This window comes from Pseudophryne corroboree, chromosome 3, assembly GCF_028390025.1.
Source record: "Pseudophryne corroboree isolate aPseCor3 chromosome 3, aPseCor3.hap2, whole genome shotgun sequence".
Lineage (NCBI taxonomy): Eukaryota > Metazoa > Chordata > Amphibia > Anura > Myobatrachidae > Pseudophryne > Pseudophryne corroboree.
In genome coordinates, this window is record NC_086446.1 from 1769268 (window position 1) to 1784649 (window position 15382).

Genomic DNA, 15382 nt, shown 5'->3' on the forward strand with positions numbered 1-15382 from the left:
CTATGACCACAGGTACCTACTATCCAATTTAGGTCTTCTCTTACTAACTTTTCCACACAAAGGCTGAGTGTCTTCCCCAATCTACTGGGCACAAGCAGGGGGACCAGTCACTTGCTGCAAAGGCAGGATCCTGGGGGAAACACTGGAGAGCCCAAGCTTCCAACACACGTCACAGGGCTTACAGTAGGTTTGGGCATCATCTGAAATTCTAGGCCAGGATAAGCTCTACATCAAACACTTCAGGGTGCAGCCCATTCTCTGGTGACAGGCCAAAGGAGTTTCATGGGCAACCAGCTGGGTATGAGTTCCCCAGGACAACAGTTCGACATGTTCACTGTCTGATCTTTCTCCATGGCTGCCCTGCACATTAACCCTTCCTGCCAGCTCACTCCCCCTTCCCCCATCCCACGTTATGCCTTACATAGATGTGTTAGAGAGTTGAGCTTCCCTAAATTCCTGTCTGTGGCCTTCACTTCTCTTGAGTTGGGATACTCTACAAGGGGACTTATGTTGGTATTGCTAGAGTCAGTCTGGTTGGGGTCAGTCATACGGAGATCAGTGTGATTACTCATTCTCACCGCCAGAGTTGGGAAACCACTAGTGCTCCTCACTGGGCAGTGAAACAGGATCCAAGAAGCTGGAACAAACTCCTCTGCGTTGCTAGGGGACACAGGCCTACCAGATGCAAAAGGCACTCTCGGTAGAGGTGCTGATCTAGCTGCTGCAGTCTTTTCCGCTTGGCTGGCTAATGCTGTGGTTGGCTATGCTGGCAGGTGTCTAGGCATTGCGGTCTTTTACTGTGGGTTGGTGCAGATGATGTAGACTGCAGTCGGACAACTTGACCCCTGGTGATGGTGTCAGTAAATGTAACAATTCCACCATCAAGATCATTTTCCAAGAGCACATCAGTTGGGAGGCCATCCATCTCTCAACTCTTGGCCAGCTCCACAGTCTAGGTAGACCCTTGCCATGGCTACCTTTGACCAGTCCATCTGCCACAGGCCCTTTGGCAGTGCGGCCCTGTAATACTGCAGCAGGATCAATAAGGCCGGGGCTAACAACAGTAATGGAGGCCCCAGAGTATCTTGTAGCAATGGCTGCTTACAGGAGAACTTAAAACATAGGCTTATCTTAATAACGAGGACAACCTATGGAACAGCCACCATGATTGCACGAATACCAAAACGTCAGTGTGTGAGGCCAATGCATTAGTCTATAAATTTCTTGAGTACATGGAAGTCTTATTACACAACTGTGGGAAAAACTCAGCATTTACAGCTTCTTGTTCAATACATCTCATGGACCATACATCTCATGGACCTCTTTCACATATTTCCAACCTTTAATGTTGTGTGTAAGCAATGGTTTAGTATTTTTAGGCACATCTCGGTTCTAGCTGAGCTAACGAAGGGTTATTCTAATGGTTCTACTCTTCTATTGTAACCACAAACTTCACAAATTATTAGAATCAACACGTAAACCATGCTTTATATATTGTACAGCTTAAAATATCAGTTAATGAGTTATTAATTCTACCCATAAATATGATGGTAATTTGGGAACCGTTCGCCATATTAAATTTGTTATGGTGGAAACATTCATATTTCCCTGTATGTATTTTATTCCCAGCAGATGGATGTAGCAGCCGGAATATCTCAGAGGAAGATCTAATTTTATCTCCAGGAAGTATAACAGAGGATGACATCACCCAAGATTCTCCAGGGGAAAACCCTGATACCCCAATTATACATCCAGTTCTTTACAATACAGATATGTCATTTGATCGCGCTTATCATGGGGAATATTTTCCTGCTAACTCAGACATTGGTACATATATTACAGCTCTTGCAGTAGATAAAATATTTTCCCATTCTATAGATACCAAGTGTTTGATACAGAACACAAAGCTTATTACCCATCAGCCATCCAAGGAACATGAGAATCCATTTTCATGTTCTGAGTGTGGGAAATTTTTTAGATACAAATCAGCTGCTGTTAGACATGAGAGATGTCACACAGGTGAGAAACCCTTTACTTGCTCGGAGTGTGGGAAATGTTTTACGGACAAATCTCATCTCGTAAGACATGAGAGACTGCACACAAGTGAGAAGCCATTTCCATGTTCTGATTGTGGGAAATGTTTTAGAGACAGATCAGATCTTGTTACACATGAGCGAATTCACACAGGTGAGAAGCTGTTTTCATGTTCTGAGTGTGGGAAAGGTTTTACAAATAAGTCACATTTTGGTAGACACGAGAGAATTCACACAGGGGAGAAACCGTTTTCATGTACTGAGTGTGGGAAATGTTTTGCACAGAAATCAGATCTTGTTAAACATCAGAGACATCACACCGGTGAGAAGCCATTTCCATGTTCGGAGTGCGGGAAATGTTTTACAGACAAATCACATCTTGTTAGACATCATAGGCTTCACACAGGTGCAAAACCATTTTCATGTCCTGCCTGTGGGAAATGTTTTACGCAGAAATCAGTTCTCGTTACACATCAGAGACTACACACAGGTGAGAAACCGTTTACATGTTCTGATTGTGGGAAATGTTTTACACAGAAATCAGGTCTGGTTATACATGAGAGATTTCACACAGGTGGGAAACCATTTTCGTGTGTCGAGTGTGGGAAATGTTATACGCAGAAATCAGGTCTTCTGTCACATGAGAGACTTCACACAGAGGAAAAGCCGTATGCATGCTCTGGTTGTGGGAAATAACAGAAAACAGATCTTTTAAAATAGTAAGTTATTCACACATTTATACAGGTGAAACTTTGTTTGCAAGGGTAAAGTATTTTATATAAAGAACAATTCTCATCAAGCATTGTATTTCTCCTGACAAGGGCTCTCTCGTGGCTTGCCTACACATTTGTTTTGTTATAAAAAAGGGTTGAGCTAGAATGTTATTACTGTTCAAATTTTATATTTATGCTTTTGTTATTTATCCGTTTATCCATTTTGCAAGATAACATCTTCTCATTACGTGGCATGTTGTGTGGGCAGTTCTTGGAATTGTAATGGTTAACGAATGGTATTAGGACACAACCAGTGCTCAAGGAATTAACTGATGGCAAATTAATAAGGACTAACGTTAGGCCATAAGGTCTGAGACTTGACAGACAAGTTATGGCCATAAGCCCCCTTCCCTAATTTAATGATTTGTGTTATCCACCAACGAGGCCAGGGTTCCCGGAGGAATGCAAGGCCTTAAATCAGGGGTGGGCAGACTTTTGGAGTCGGTGATCTACTTTGAAAGCTGAAAAGCTTTTGTGATCTACGTAAGTGGGATAATAGCGCGCGCCAACGAAAAAGGGGCGTGGCATATCAAAAAAGTGGGCATGGTATAACAAAAAAAGGGACGTAGCCTTGCTGCACAGGGTGTAATGACTGTCTCGCACGAAATAACACATTGGCCCCAACAGGTAAAAACCTCAAACACATATGCCTCCATAGTGCCAGATACACATATGCCCCACAGTGCCAGATATGCCCCCACAGCACCAGTTATAGCCCCACAGTGCCACATATGCCCCCACAGTGCCACATACACATATGCCTCCACAGTGCCATGTGCCAACAGTGCTAGATATGGCATCACAGTACCAGATACAGATATGCCCCCACACTGCCATGTGCCCACAGTGCCAGATATGCCCCCACAGTGCCATGTGCCCACAGTGCTAGATATGACCCGACAGTGCAAGATACAGATATGCCCCCACAGTGCCATGTACCCACAGTGCTAGATATGCCCCCACAGTGCCAGATACAGATATGCCCCCACAGTGCCATGTGCCCACAGTGCCAGATATGACCCCACGGTGCCAATACAGATATGCCCCCACAGTGCCATGTGCCCACAGTGCTAGATATGCCCCCCCCCCCACAGTGCCATGTGCCCACAGTGCCAGATATTATCCCACAGTACCAGATACAGATATGCCCCCACAGTGCTAGATATGCCCCCACAGTGCCACATATGACCCTACAGTGCCAGATACAGATATGCCCCCACAGTGCCAGATACAGATATGCCCCCACAGTGCCATGTGCCCACAGTGCCAGATATGACCCCACAGTGCTAGATACAGATATGCCCCCACAGTGCCATGTGCCCACAGTGCTAGATATGCCCCCCCCCCACAGTGCCATGTGCCCACAGTGCCAGATACAGATATGCCCCACAGTGCTATGTGCCCACAGTGCTAGATATGCCCCCACAGTGCCAATATAGATATGCCCCCACAGTGCCATGTGCCCACAGTGCTAGATATGCCCCCACAGTGCCAGATACAGATATGCCCCCACAGTGCCATGTGCCCACAGTGCCAAATACAGATATGCCCCCACAGTGCCATGTGCCCACAGTGCTAGATAAGCACCCACAGTGCCACATATGACCCCACAGTGCCAGATACAGATATGCCCCCACAGTGCTAGATATGCCCCCACAGTGCCAAATACAGATATGCCCCCACAGTGCCAGATACAGATATGCCCCCACTGTGCCAGATATGCCCCCCACAGTGCCACATGACCCCAGAGTTCCAGATACAGATATGCCCCCACAGTGCCATGTGCCCAGTGCTAGATATGCCCCCACAGTGCCACATATGACCCCACAGTGCCAGATACAGATATGCCCCCACAGTGCCATGCACCTACAGTGCCAGATATGCCCCCATAGTGCTGCTCACCATTTTGCTGCTGTGTGGAGAGCGCAACGCGCGCCTCTCCTGCCTGCCGCCCTGCCCCTCAGTCTAGTATCCGGCAGTGACGGCAGCGTGTATATCTCAAATCAGGCACCCATCCACGAGCTCTGATTGGCTAACGAAGCGGCACCTGATTTGAGCTATACACTCCGCCGTCACTGCCGGAGACCAGACTGAGGGGCAGGATGGCAGGCAGGAGAGGCGCGCGCTGTGCTCTCCTCGCCTCGTGTGGATGGGCGGCGCATCACGATCGACTGGCCACCCCTGCCTTAAATGAATAGTCAAACACAGAAATCTTTCCTTGGTGAGTGGTGCCACCATCAGGGCAACTTGAGGAACAAGGTCTATCCTATGTACGTGTGTTCCTGGAGCTGGGGGCGCCGGTATGTCCATATATGTGTGTCTCTAAGGAGACAGGTCTCTCTACTCTTTCCTGATCAAAGAGAATTTTAATTATGTGCTGTATATACTGATGTTTTCATAAAAACGATGATGTAATATTAGTTGTATTTTTCTTCCTTCCGTGGCATCACTTTACGTTTTGACCTTAATATTAAATACACTTAAAAAGTTAATTCCATCTAACTAGGGATTAGTTCCCAGTTTCCTTGTCATGAAAGAGAAACTTCCTGTACCAATAAGTATCTGGCATTCCCCGGGGACTTGGGGTAAATTATCTGCCCTGGCACAGTATACACTCAGCTTGTCCTTGAATCTTGTCTCAAACTCCTCAAAAGTTAAGTGTCACGATCCGGGTACTGAGACACCATTCTGCCTTCTGGATGTACGTCCTCCATGGGCCTCTGCTGCTGCTCCTGTCTCGCTGACCGCCGCGCGCCGTTGGGCGCATGTGATTCTGCTACTGCGGCCTTCATCGCCATTGTTACACCTGTCCTATAGTATTTAATTCCCCTTCTTTGTGTGTTCATGGGCGCAGCCATGTTAGACTCCAGTCACATGACATTATTCCTCCTATCCACGGTGCTGGAGCCTTGTCATAATTGCCAGACCAATCCCTGCTATGCAGCAGGTATAAATATCCAGTCCCATCTCCCAAAAGATTGTCAGTGCTTTCATTGTCATCTGTGATTCCAGCCTACAAGCTTCACTACAGACTTTCTCCTGCAATTCCATTCTGCAGTTCAGCCTGACTTCCCTGGTGATTACACTCTGCAGTGTAACCCGACTCTCCAGTGGTTAACGCTCTACAGTCTCCTTTTGATTCCTGTGTTTGGACTTTTGCTTTTCAGTAACCATCCTTCATTCCTCAGTTACCAGCGTACTCCAGCTTCTTTCCTCATCTTCCAACGAACCCCAGCTTCTTTACTCATCTTCCAGCGAACCCCAGCTTCATTTATTGTTTACAGAACTTTCCTCCATATTCCAGGTTACTGGTCTTTACCAATTGTGCACCTAATTATCACGTGTGACTTTCTATTATTCTTTTGCATGTTATTTGACCTTTTATTTAATAAAAGCACTTAAGGCATTTCCAGTTGTCGTGGTCACGCCCTCGGGCATTCATTGCTACTGTCATTACGCATGTCCAGGAGTCACATAGCTCCTCCTAAATTCAAGTACCCGTCAGCCCCTACAACTGAGGCTCCCAGTCACGGTCTCCAGCCCTCAGTTGTGACAGTAAGCACTGACCAAATGGATCCAGCCGGAGACCAGGCCCAAGCGCTTAGGCTGATACAAGAACTGGCAACCCGCCTTGAACGTCAGGAGGCTGCTCAAGGCCATGTTGTTCGCTGTCTCCAGGACCTCTCCTCCCGGCTGGATGAAATTCAAGCGGCCCTCCGTGGATCAGGGGCGTCCAGTGTGCCGACTCCAGCGCCTCCGGTGGTGTCTCCACTTGACATACCTGTTCCTGCTCCCTATCTTCACTGGCGACTCCTGCTAAATATGATGGGTCCCCTAAAGCCTGCAGGGGTTTCCTAAACCAGTGCGAGATCCAATTTGAATTGCAACCCAGCAGTTTCCCTACTGACCGCATTAAGGTGGCATACCTAATTTCTCTACTCAGTGGTGCCGCTCTAGACTGGGCCTCACCTATATGGGAAAGGTCTGATGCTCTGTTGTCATCCTATGCTAACTTCGTGGCAACGTTCAGACGAATTTTCGATGAGCCAGGTCGAGTGACATCAGCTTCTTCAGAGATCCTTCGATTGCGTCAGGGGACGCGAACTGTCGGTCAGTATTTGGTGCAATTCCAGACCTTGGCATCTGAAGTCTCCTGGAATGATGACGCTCTTTATGCAGCCTTCTGGGGAGGGCTATCCGAGCGTATCAAAGATGAGCTCGCTGCTAGAGACTTCCCTTTAACGTTAAACGAGCTCATTTCCCTCTGCACTAAGGTCGATTTATGGTTCCGTGAAAGGGCTGTTGAACGAGGAAGATCCACATTTCCCAAGATTCCTACTGTTTCCATTCCTCGTCAGCCATCTCCGTCTAGGGAGGAACCTATGCAGATAGGTCGCTCTCGTTTATCTCAGGCAGAGCGTAGTAGACGTCTTGCGGAGCGTCTCTGTTTGTATTGTGCCGAATCTTCTCACGTTATCAAGTCCTGTCCCAAGCGTCCGGGACAACCTCAAGTCCTAGCCCACCAAGGAGAAGACCAGCTAGGAGTGACAAATTTCTCTCCATTTCCAAGTAACTGCAATCTCTCCGTTTCTCTGCAGGTGGCTCAGCGTACAAAGAATCTCACTGCCTTATTGGGTTCTGGAGCAGCCGGAAACTTTATTACAGAGAGGTTCGTTAAGCAGTGGTCTCTATCCACTGTGAGACTGTCATCTCCTATATCTCTAACTGCCGTGGACGGCAGTAGGATTCCTGATGCGGTGATTACCTCCAAGACCCTACCTATCCGTCTGAAGGTAGGGGACCAGCATACAGAGTTGATTTCTTTCCAGGTAATCCCAAAGGCCACCCATCCTGTGGTCCTAGGCCTCCCATGGCTACGTCTGCATAATCCTCAAGTTGATTGGAAGTCGACCCGTATCCTGGCATGGGGTCCTTCCTGCTCAGAGACCTGTCTCCAAAAAGAGCTTCCAGTTCGCATATCCTCCTACAAGTCTTCTGATGTCCCGTCTCCTCCGTGCCAAGATTTCAAACTACAGTTTTGTCCAGGGTCACCGAATCACAAGGCTGATGCCCTTTCCCGCTCCTGGGAGCAAGAAAATGAGTCTGAGTCTACTGACAAGCATTGTATTGTTGATCCAGTGGCGTTCTCCGCAGTGAGGATGGACTCTATGCCCCCGCCAGGGAAAAATTTTGTGAAGCCGGCTTTCAGGAGGAAGCTCTTGCATTGGGCACATTCCTCTCGCTTTGCCGGACACGCGGGCATACGCAAGACCTTAAAATTCGTTTCCAGGTCAAATTGGTGGCCGACCCTAAAAAAGGACATTGCTGAATTTGTGGCCTCCTGCCCAAAATGTGCCCAGCACAAAGTATCCCGCCAGTCACCCACTAAGCAACTGGTTTCCTTGTCTGTTCCTCATCGTCCGTGGGCTCATCCCTCGATGGATTCTGTCATGGATTCCCCACTTCTAAGTTGGCACAAGTCTTCATCCAGAAGTTCCATTCCAGATGGCCAGGTAAACCTAAGAAGTGTCCTGGGGCCACTCCTAAAAGGGGGGGTACTGTCACGATCCGGGTACTGAGACACCATTCTGCCTTCTGGATGTACGTCCTCCATGGGCCTCTGCTGCCGCTCCTGTCTCGCTGACCGCCGCGCGCCGTTGGGCGCATGTGATTCTGCTACTGCGGCCTTCATCGCCATTGTTACACCTGTCCTATAGTATTTAATTCCCCTTCTTTGTGTGTTCATGGGCGCAGCCATGTTAGACTCCAGTCACATGACATTATTCCTCCTATCCACGGTGCTGGAGCCTTGTCATAATTGCCAGACCAATCCCTGCTATGCAGCAGGTATAAATATCCTGTCCCAGCTCCCAAAAGATTGTCAGTGCTTTCATTGTCATCTGTGATTCCAGCCTACAAGCTTCACTACAGACTTTCTCCTGCAATTCCATTCTGCAGTTCAGCCTGACTTCCCTGGTGATTACACTCTGCAGTGTAACCCGACTCTCCAGTGGTTAACCCTCCACAGTCTACTTTTGATTCCTGTGTTTGGACTTTTGCTTTTCAGTAACCATTCTTCATTCCTCAGTTACCAGCATACTCCAGCTTCTTTCCTCATCTTCCAACGAACCCCAGCTTCTTTACTCATCTTCCAGCGAACCCCAGCTTCATTTATTGTTTACAGAACTTTCCTCCATATTCCAGGTTACTGGTCTTTACCAATTGTGCACCTAATTATCACGTGTGACTTTCTATTATTCTTTTGCACGTTATTTGACCTTTTATTTAATAAAAGCACTTAAGGCATTTCCAGTTGTCGTGGTCACGCCCTCGGGCATTCATTGCTACTGTCATTACGCATGTCCAGGAGTCACATAGCTCCTCCTAAGTTCAAATACCCGTCAGCCCCTACAACTGAGGCTCCCAGTCACGGTCTCCAGCCCTCAGTTGTGACATTAAGTGAGCTTGTCCCAAATGCAGGTCACTTGACCTGGTGGCTGAAATTGCTGTACTGGTCTGTAGCTGGTGTGACTTGTTAATTCTCTCTTCTGGGTCATCTCCCAAAGGCGCAAATCAAAATCAAATTAATCAGCTCATTGAGGGAAGTGGGAAATTCCCAAGGAGCCAATTCATCCTTATTCCTTTAAGACAACCCTGCCTGAACACCACAACCAGAGAATCATGGTTCCATTGATGTTTCGAAAGCTTTGAAGCTACTGGAGTTGCAGTTTTCAGAATCTGGAGGTGGACTAGTCAAGGGAGCTTGGAGTGTGTACATACGAGCAGCCAATTCCTGTAAATAAGGCATCATTTGATTCTGCTTAGCTTCTTGTTCACCCAGCTGACCCACCAGGAATTGCGCTAGATCTCTCTTCATGATGGGATTGCCTGCAGAATCCATTTTGGTCAGATCTTACTATCATTACAATACTCAGGAAGGTTGGGGGTTCTACTTAATCAGAGCTGGTTTGGAACTGTTACTGTAGAGGCACAGAGTCTAAGTAGGATTAGGTTTTCACCAGGGAGGTTTGGACTTCGCTCCGGAAGAGATGGAAGAAAGGACTCTGAGATGACAATACATTTTTCTCAGAGGCAGGAGAAGATCAGTAGGAATAATGGCTGATGCAATGCAACTTTTGGACACCAGGAACTCAATTAGAGTAAAAAAAAATTCTAGAACTTCTAGCATGGGTCTTCAACCTGTGGTCCTCCAGCTGTTGTGGAACTACACATCCCAGCATGCCTTGCCAGAGTTTTGCTATTAAGGCATGCTAAAACTGAGGTATGGCATGTTGGGATGTGTAGTTCCACAACAGCTGTGAATTGTACTTTGAAGAATGATTCAACATTCCATTGTTTCTCCAATATCAGAGTAGACAATCCATTGAAAGTATTTTGTCGTTTCCAAAAGCAGGTCGTGTTTCGTGGGGCGCAGTATGCTTCATCACCTGTCCACATCAGCGACAGACAGTTCTGTGAACTAAAGACTGCAGATTTTGTGGATTTCACCCAAAGACCACACCGGGTCACCACAATCATGTCCTGAACTTGCCGTGTACATATGCTTCCTAATCTGATGAAGCAGACGGTATCTTGCGAAACGCGTCATGCTATTGGAAATTGCTAATTATTTTTAACAGTGTTGAAGTGCAGGTTCCTAGAATAGAAACCTACCTAAATGAAAAACATTTACTGTATCCATAGATACCTGTACTATTCTGGTATGCCAGAGGCCATGAGCTATATATAACAATAATTTTAATGGTGTCCTTCATTATCACCATCTCCAGCCTGAGTCATTTGAGGCTCCTTATTTCAGGTAGCAAGTACACCGCAATAGCAGCTGGAAAATGGAAACAGACCTTTTTCTTAATAATTTTTGAAAATAATTTTGTATAAATGATGTGATAAAAATGGCAAAACTGTAAATTCCTTTAACCACTTAACTGATGAATATTTTTCCAAATATGGATATCTGGTTTTCACCTGACTGCGCTCATCCCCTACAGTTTGAGTACTCGTGAAATGATGCAAATGGATACTTATATAAAGGTGTGTTTTACTTTCATATGTATCAAATATGACACTCAATATAATGAAACAGTGCAGATAAATATTGTTGAACATGAAAAAGGTGGTAATCACAATGTGTGCTCCACGGGGAGCACCTGTTTAACTCAGTCCTTTAATCACTCAAATTGGTGATTAAATCCTTTAGGTTCTTGGCGTGTGTGTTCTGACACAAAGGCCAATGGGCTGGAAAAAAATATATAAATGTAATGATTAAATCTGGCTGTGTTGCTTTAAAAGTCAAATATAGATTTTCCAGTGGAAATGTCTCTAGTCCTGACCGGACTGTGTGGGCTTTAAAAATCTGTCTTTAGTAATTAGATTCATATAGTTGCAGAGGACGGCGTCCCGTACCTCTGCGTGTGGAAGTCAGGTATTCGTGCACTATCGTTGCGGCCGTACTTGTAAGATGTACAGGTGCGGGGGGCAGCGGGAACCTCCTGGCAGCTCCGGACAGACTCGTCCCTCAGCTCGCGCACCCGCTCTCCGGTTCGTCCTGTTAGGGATCTCCCCGTGTGCCTGCGCCGCTCGCTGGGTTGGTCGTGTTCGCGTGGGGGGGAGCTCAGCCGCAGGATCTAAACAGAGCCTGTGGCAGTGTTGCACCTCCCCACAACGGAGTACTCACCTGTGTGGTCCTCCTGCTGCCCGTCCGTCTGTACTGCTTACCGATGTCTGCACCGTAGGTCCGAGGGTCTCACAGCACTCTCCTGTCCTCCAATGGTTTGATGTCTCTTAGTCGTCTCCTCCAACGCGTTTCAACCGGATCGGTCTTCCTCTGGGAGTTTTTGCAGTGTTCTGATAGTGGTGGATGTTAAAATGGCTTGCGGGCGGGACCAGCATCAGTTCCTCCTTTGTTCCAAATCAGTGGAACAAAGGAGGAACTGATGCTGGTCCCGCCCGCAAGCCATTTTAACATCCACCACTATCAGAACACTGCAAAAACTCCCAGAGGAAGACCGATCCGGTTGAAACGCGTTGGAGGAGACGACTAAGAGACATCAAACCATTGGAGGACAGGAGAGTGCTGTGAGACCCTCGGACCTACGGTGCAGACATCGGTAAGCAGTACAGACGGACGGGCAGCAGGAGGACCACACAGGTGAGTACTCCGTTGTGGGGAGGTGCAACACTGCCACAGGCTCTGTTTAGATCCTGCGGCTGAGCTCCCCCCCACGCGAACACGACCAACCCAGCGAGCGGCGCAGGCACACGGGGAGATCCCTAACAGGACGAACCGGAGAGCGGGTGCGCGAGCTGAGGGACGAGTCTGTCCGGAGCTGCCAGGAGGTTCCCGCTGCCCCCCGCACCTGTACATCTTACAAGTACGGCCGCAACGATAGTGCACGAATACCTGACTTCCACACGCAGAGGTACGGGACGCCGTCCTCTGCAACTATATGAATCTAATTACTAAAGACAGATTTTTAAAGCCCACACAGTCCGGTCAGGACTAGAGACATTTCCACTGGAAAATCTATATTTGACTTTTAAAGCAACACAGCCAGATTTAATCATTACATTTATATATTTTTTTCCAGCCCATTGGCCTTTGTGTCAGAACACACACGCCAAGAACCTAAAGGATTTAATCACCAATTTGAGTGATTAAAGGACTGAGTTAAACAGGTGCTCCCCGTGGAGCACACATTGTGATTACCACCTTTTTCATGTTCAACAATATTTATCTGCACTGTTTCATTATATTGAGTGTCATATTTGATACATATGAAAGTAAAACACACCTTTATATAAGTATCCATTTGCATCATTTCACGAGTACTCAAACTGTAGGGGATGAGCGCAGTCAGGTGAAAACCAGATATCCATATTGAACCAAAGGGCAAGGACACCCTTTTGACTAGCAGCACATCCCATACAGTAAAACCACCCCAGTGCGCAGATTACCTCCCTTTTTGTTAATTTTTCCAAATATGTCTCCAAAATTGTTGATTTTAAAAAATGATCAAATTATGTAAATAATCACGCAACACTGTCATCCTCGACACCAAATTGACATTAAGGATATAGGCTAATGGGTGTTTTCCAGTTCACTCACATTGAATAGTTAAAGACCCTCTCCCTTCCTTTTGTAATGGATTTGAGATGATTCAGATGGGCCATAGCTAGGGGTTGTAGGTTATCTCAAGAGGTCTCTACTCCAATATACCACTAATGGAACATGCTACATAACCCAAGCTTCCATCCCTTACTGTTTTACTGGACCGGAGATGACACAGGTGGGCCATAGCCAGGGGAGGTAGGTTATCTCTAGAAGTCTCTAGTCCAATACACCACTAATGGAACATGCTACATAACCCAAGACTCTGTCCCTTACTTTTGTGTTGGACTGAAGATGATACAGGTGAGCCATAGCCATGGGAGGTAGGTTATCTCCAGAAGTGTCTAGTCCAACACACCACTGATGGGACATGCTACATAACCCAAGACTCTCTCCCTTCCTCTTGTACAGGACTGGGCAATAACCAGGGGTGGTAGGTTATCTCCATAAGTCTCTGATACAGGTGGACCATAGTTAAGTGTTATAGGTTATCTAGCAAAATCTCTACTTCAACAGATCAGTAATGAAATGTGCTACATCACCCAAGCCTTCTATTGTACTAGACTGAGAATGCACAAGATAGGCTATAACAAGAGGAGGTAGGTTATCTCCATAAGCCTCGAGTACAACACACCAGTAATTGAACAAGCTACATAAACCAAGTCTCTCCCCCTTTCTCTTGTAATGAACCGAAGATGATTCAGGTGGTCCATAACCAGGGAATGTAGATTTTCTCCAGAAGCCTCTAGTCCAACAAAGCATTAATGGAAAGTGATACATAACATATCTCTCTCTCTTATACTGGACCGGATATGCTCAAGGTAGGCCATAACCAGGGTAGGTAGGTTATCTCCATAAGTATGTAGAACCACACACCAGTAAATGAACATGCTACATAACCCAAGTCTCTGTGTCTTCCTCTCATACTGGACCGGAGATGATACAGGTGGGACATAAATAAGACTTTAGTCCTAAACACCAGTAATAAAATGTACTACATAACCCGAGCCTCTCTCCCTTTATCTCATACTGGACTGAAGGTGATACAGGTGGACCATAACCAGATGAGTTAGGTTATCGCCATAAGTCTCTAGTCCCACGCACAAGAAATGGAACATTGTACATAACCCAAGCCTCCTCCACTTCGTCTTGTACTGGACTGGAGATGATACAGGTGGACCATAACCCAGGGAGGCAGATTATCTCCAGAAGTCTCTAGTCCAACACACTACTAATGAAACATGCTACATAACCCAAAACAATCTCCCTTCCTCTTATACTGGGCTACAGTTGTCAGGCGACAGGATGCTGAGCAGTCGCAGGGATGGCTGGGTCTGCTATTTCCAGATTAAGCGACCTTTAATGTACGTGCAGCTCTGCAGCTGCTAATACTTATTAATCAGGAACCTCTAATCCCCTGGCTGCACTGGTTGGTGGATCTCTCTGTTATAAGGCAGCGCAGTCAGCACCTCCTTACCAGTTATAGTTTATGCTATGGTATAAACTGCTGGTCCGTGTTCCAGGTGCCCGCACCTCATGCCAGTGATGTGGATACTCTGCACGTCTGCCAGATCTCAGGTCTATCCTGCCTTGCCTGAACCTTTCTCCTGTTTCAGTTTGTTAACCTCATGTTTGCTTCCCTAGTGTTTAATAAGTACTCAGCCTGCAAGATTAACAAAACGGCACAGTGCTCATATTCCACCTTATCTTGTCTCCTTTGCCTTTGCGGAGGTCTAGATCCAGTCCTATCCTTAATCCCCAGTGTTCCAGTCTAGTCCATTCTTGCTCTAGTATACTACTCTAGCCTCTTAACCCATGGTCTCTAGCTATTCCCATTGGTGTAAGACCTGGTGGTATCCTAAGTACCGGTGTGTGTTTGGAACACTATGGGGACAACGGGTGGCTGTTGTGGGTAGAAGACCACCACCAGGGCTCTAGAGGTCTTCCACAATTGTGCTGGACTTCCATAACTTCCTCTCATACTGGACCAGATGTGATACAGGAGGACTATAACTTGAGGAGGTACAACAGTCCAGATATGCAGAAAGGCAGGTAGGTTCCCACACACCAGTAATGGAATGAGCTATCTAACCCCAGCCTCTATCCTGCTGGGACATAGCCTGGGGAGGTAGGTGATCTTCGTGGGTCTCCACTTATGAGGCATGCCACTCCTAGCCTGTACCTGAGGACACAGCAGCAGCAGGAGATCAGGCAGCGTGGGCACAGGGTGAGTGACAACCCGGGGAGACACTTCACCTATTATCATCATCCCAGCTTCAGGGAACGCGGCGGCCATCTTGTTGTAGCCCGTCCTGAGCAGCGTACCCAGGCTCTGACGTCACTGCACAGTGAGCCGGGAGGTCATGTGACAGGGAGTGGCGTTTGAGACTTCCGAGGAGTGAGGAGATGGCGTCCGTCTGCGGGTAATGGCGGCGCCTGTATCTCCT

The 15382-nt window shown here is 47.1% G+C and overlaps 1 protein-coding gene across 4 annotated transcripts in view; it reads left to right on the forward strand.

The window, feature by feature from the left end:
• The window catches only part of LOC135054493 (oocyte zinc finger protein XlCOF6.1-like), a 124886-nt gene that overhangs the window by 25123 nt on the left and 84381 nt on the right, over positions 1–15382 (forward strand). For 2 of the 4 annotated variants that reach the window (XM_063957602.1, XM_063957605.1), the window contains exon 1: positions 15289–15358. Coding sequence is in view for 1 of the 4 variants with exons in the window: in XM_063957607.1 (XP_063813677.1) it covers positions 1630–2607 (978 nt within the window). In the remaining 3 variants the exon portion in view is untranslated. Of the gene's footprint in view, positions 1–1629; positions 2608–15288; positions 15359–15382 lie in introns of those variants that run through there. The other 2 variants (XM_063957607.1, XM_063957603.1) reach the window with 2 other exon arrangements.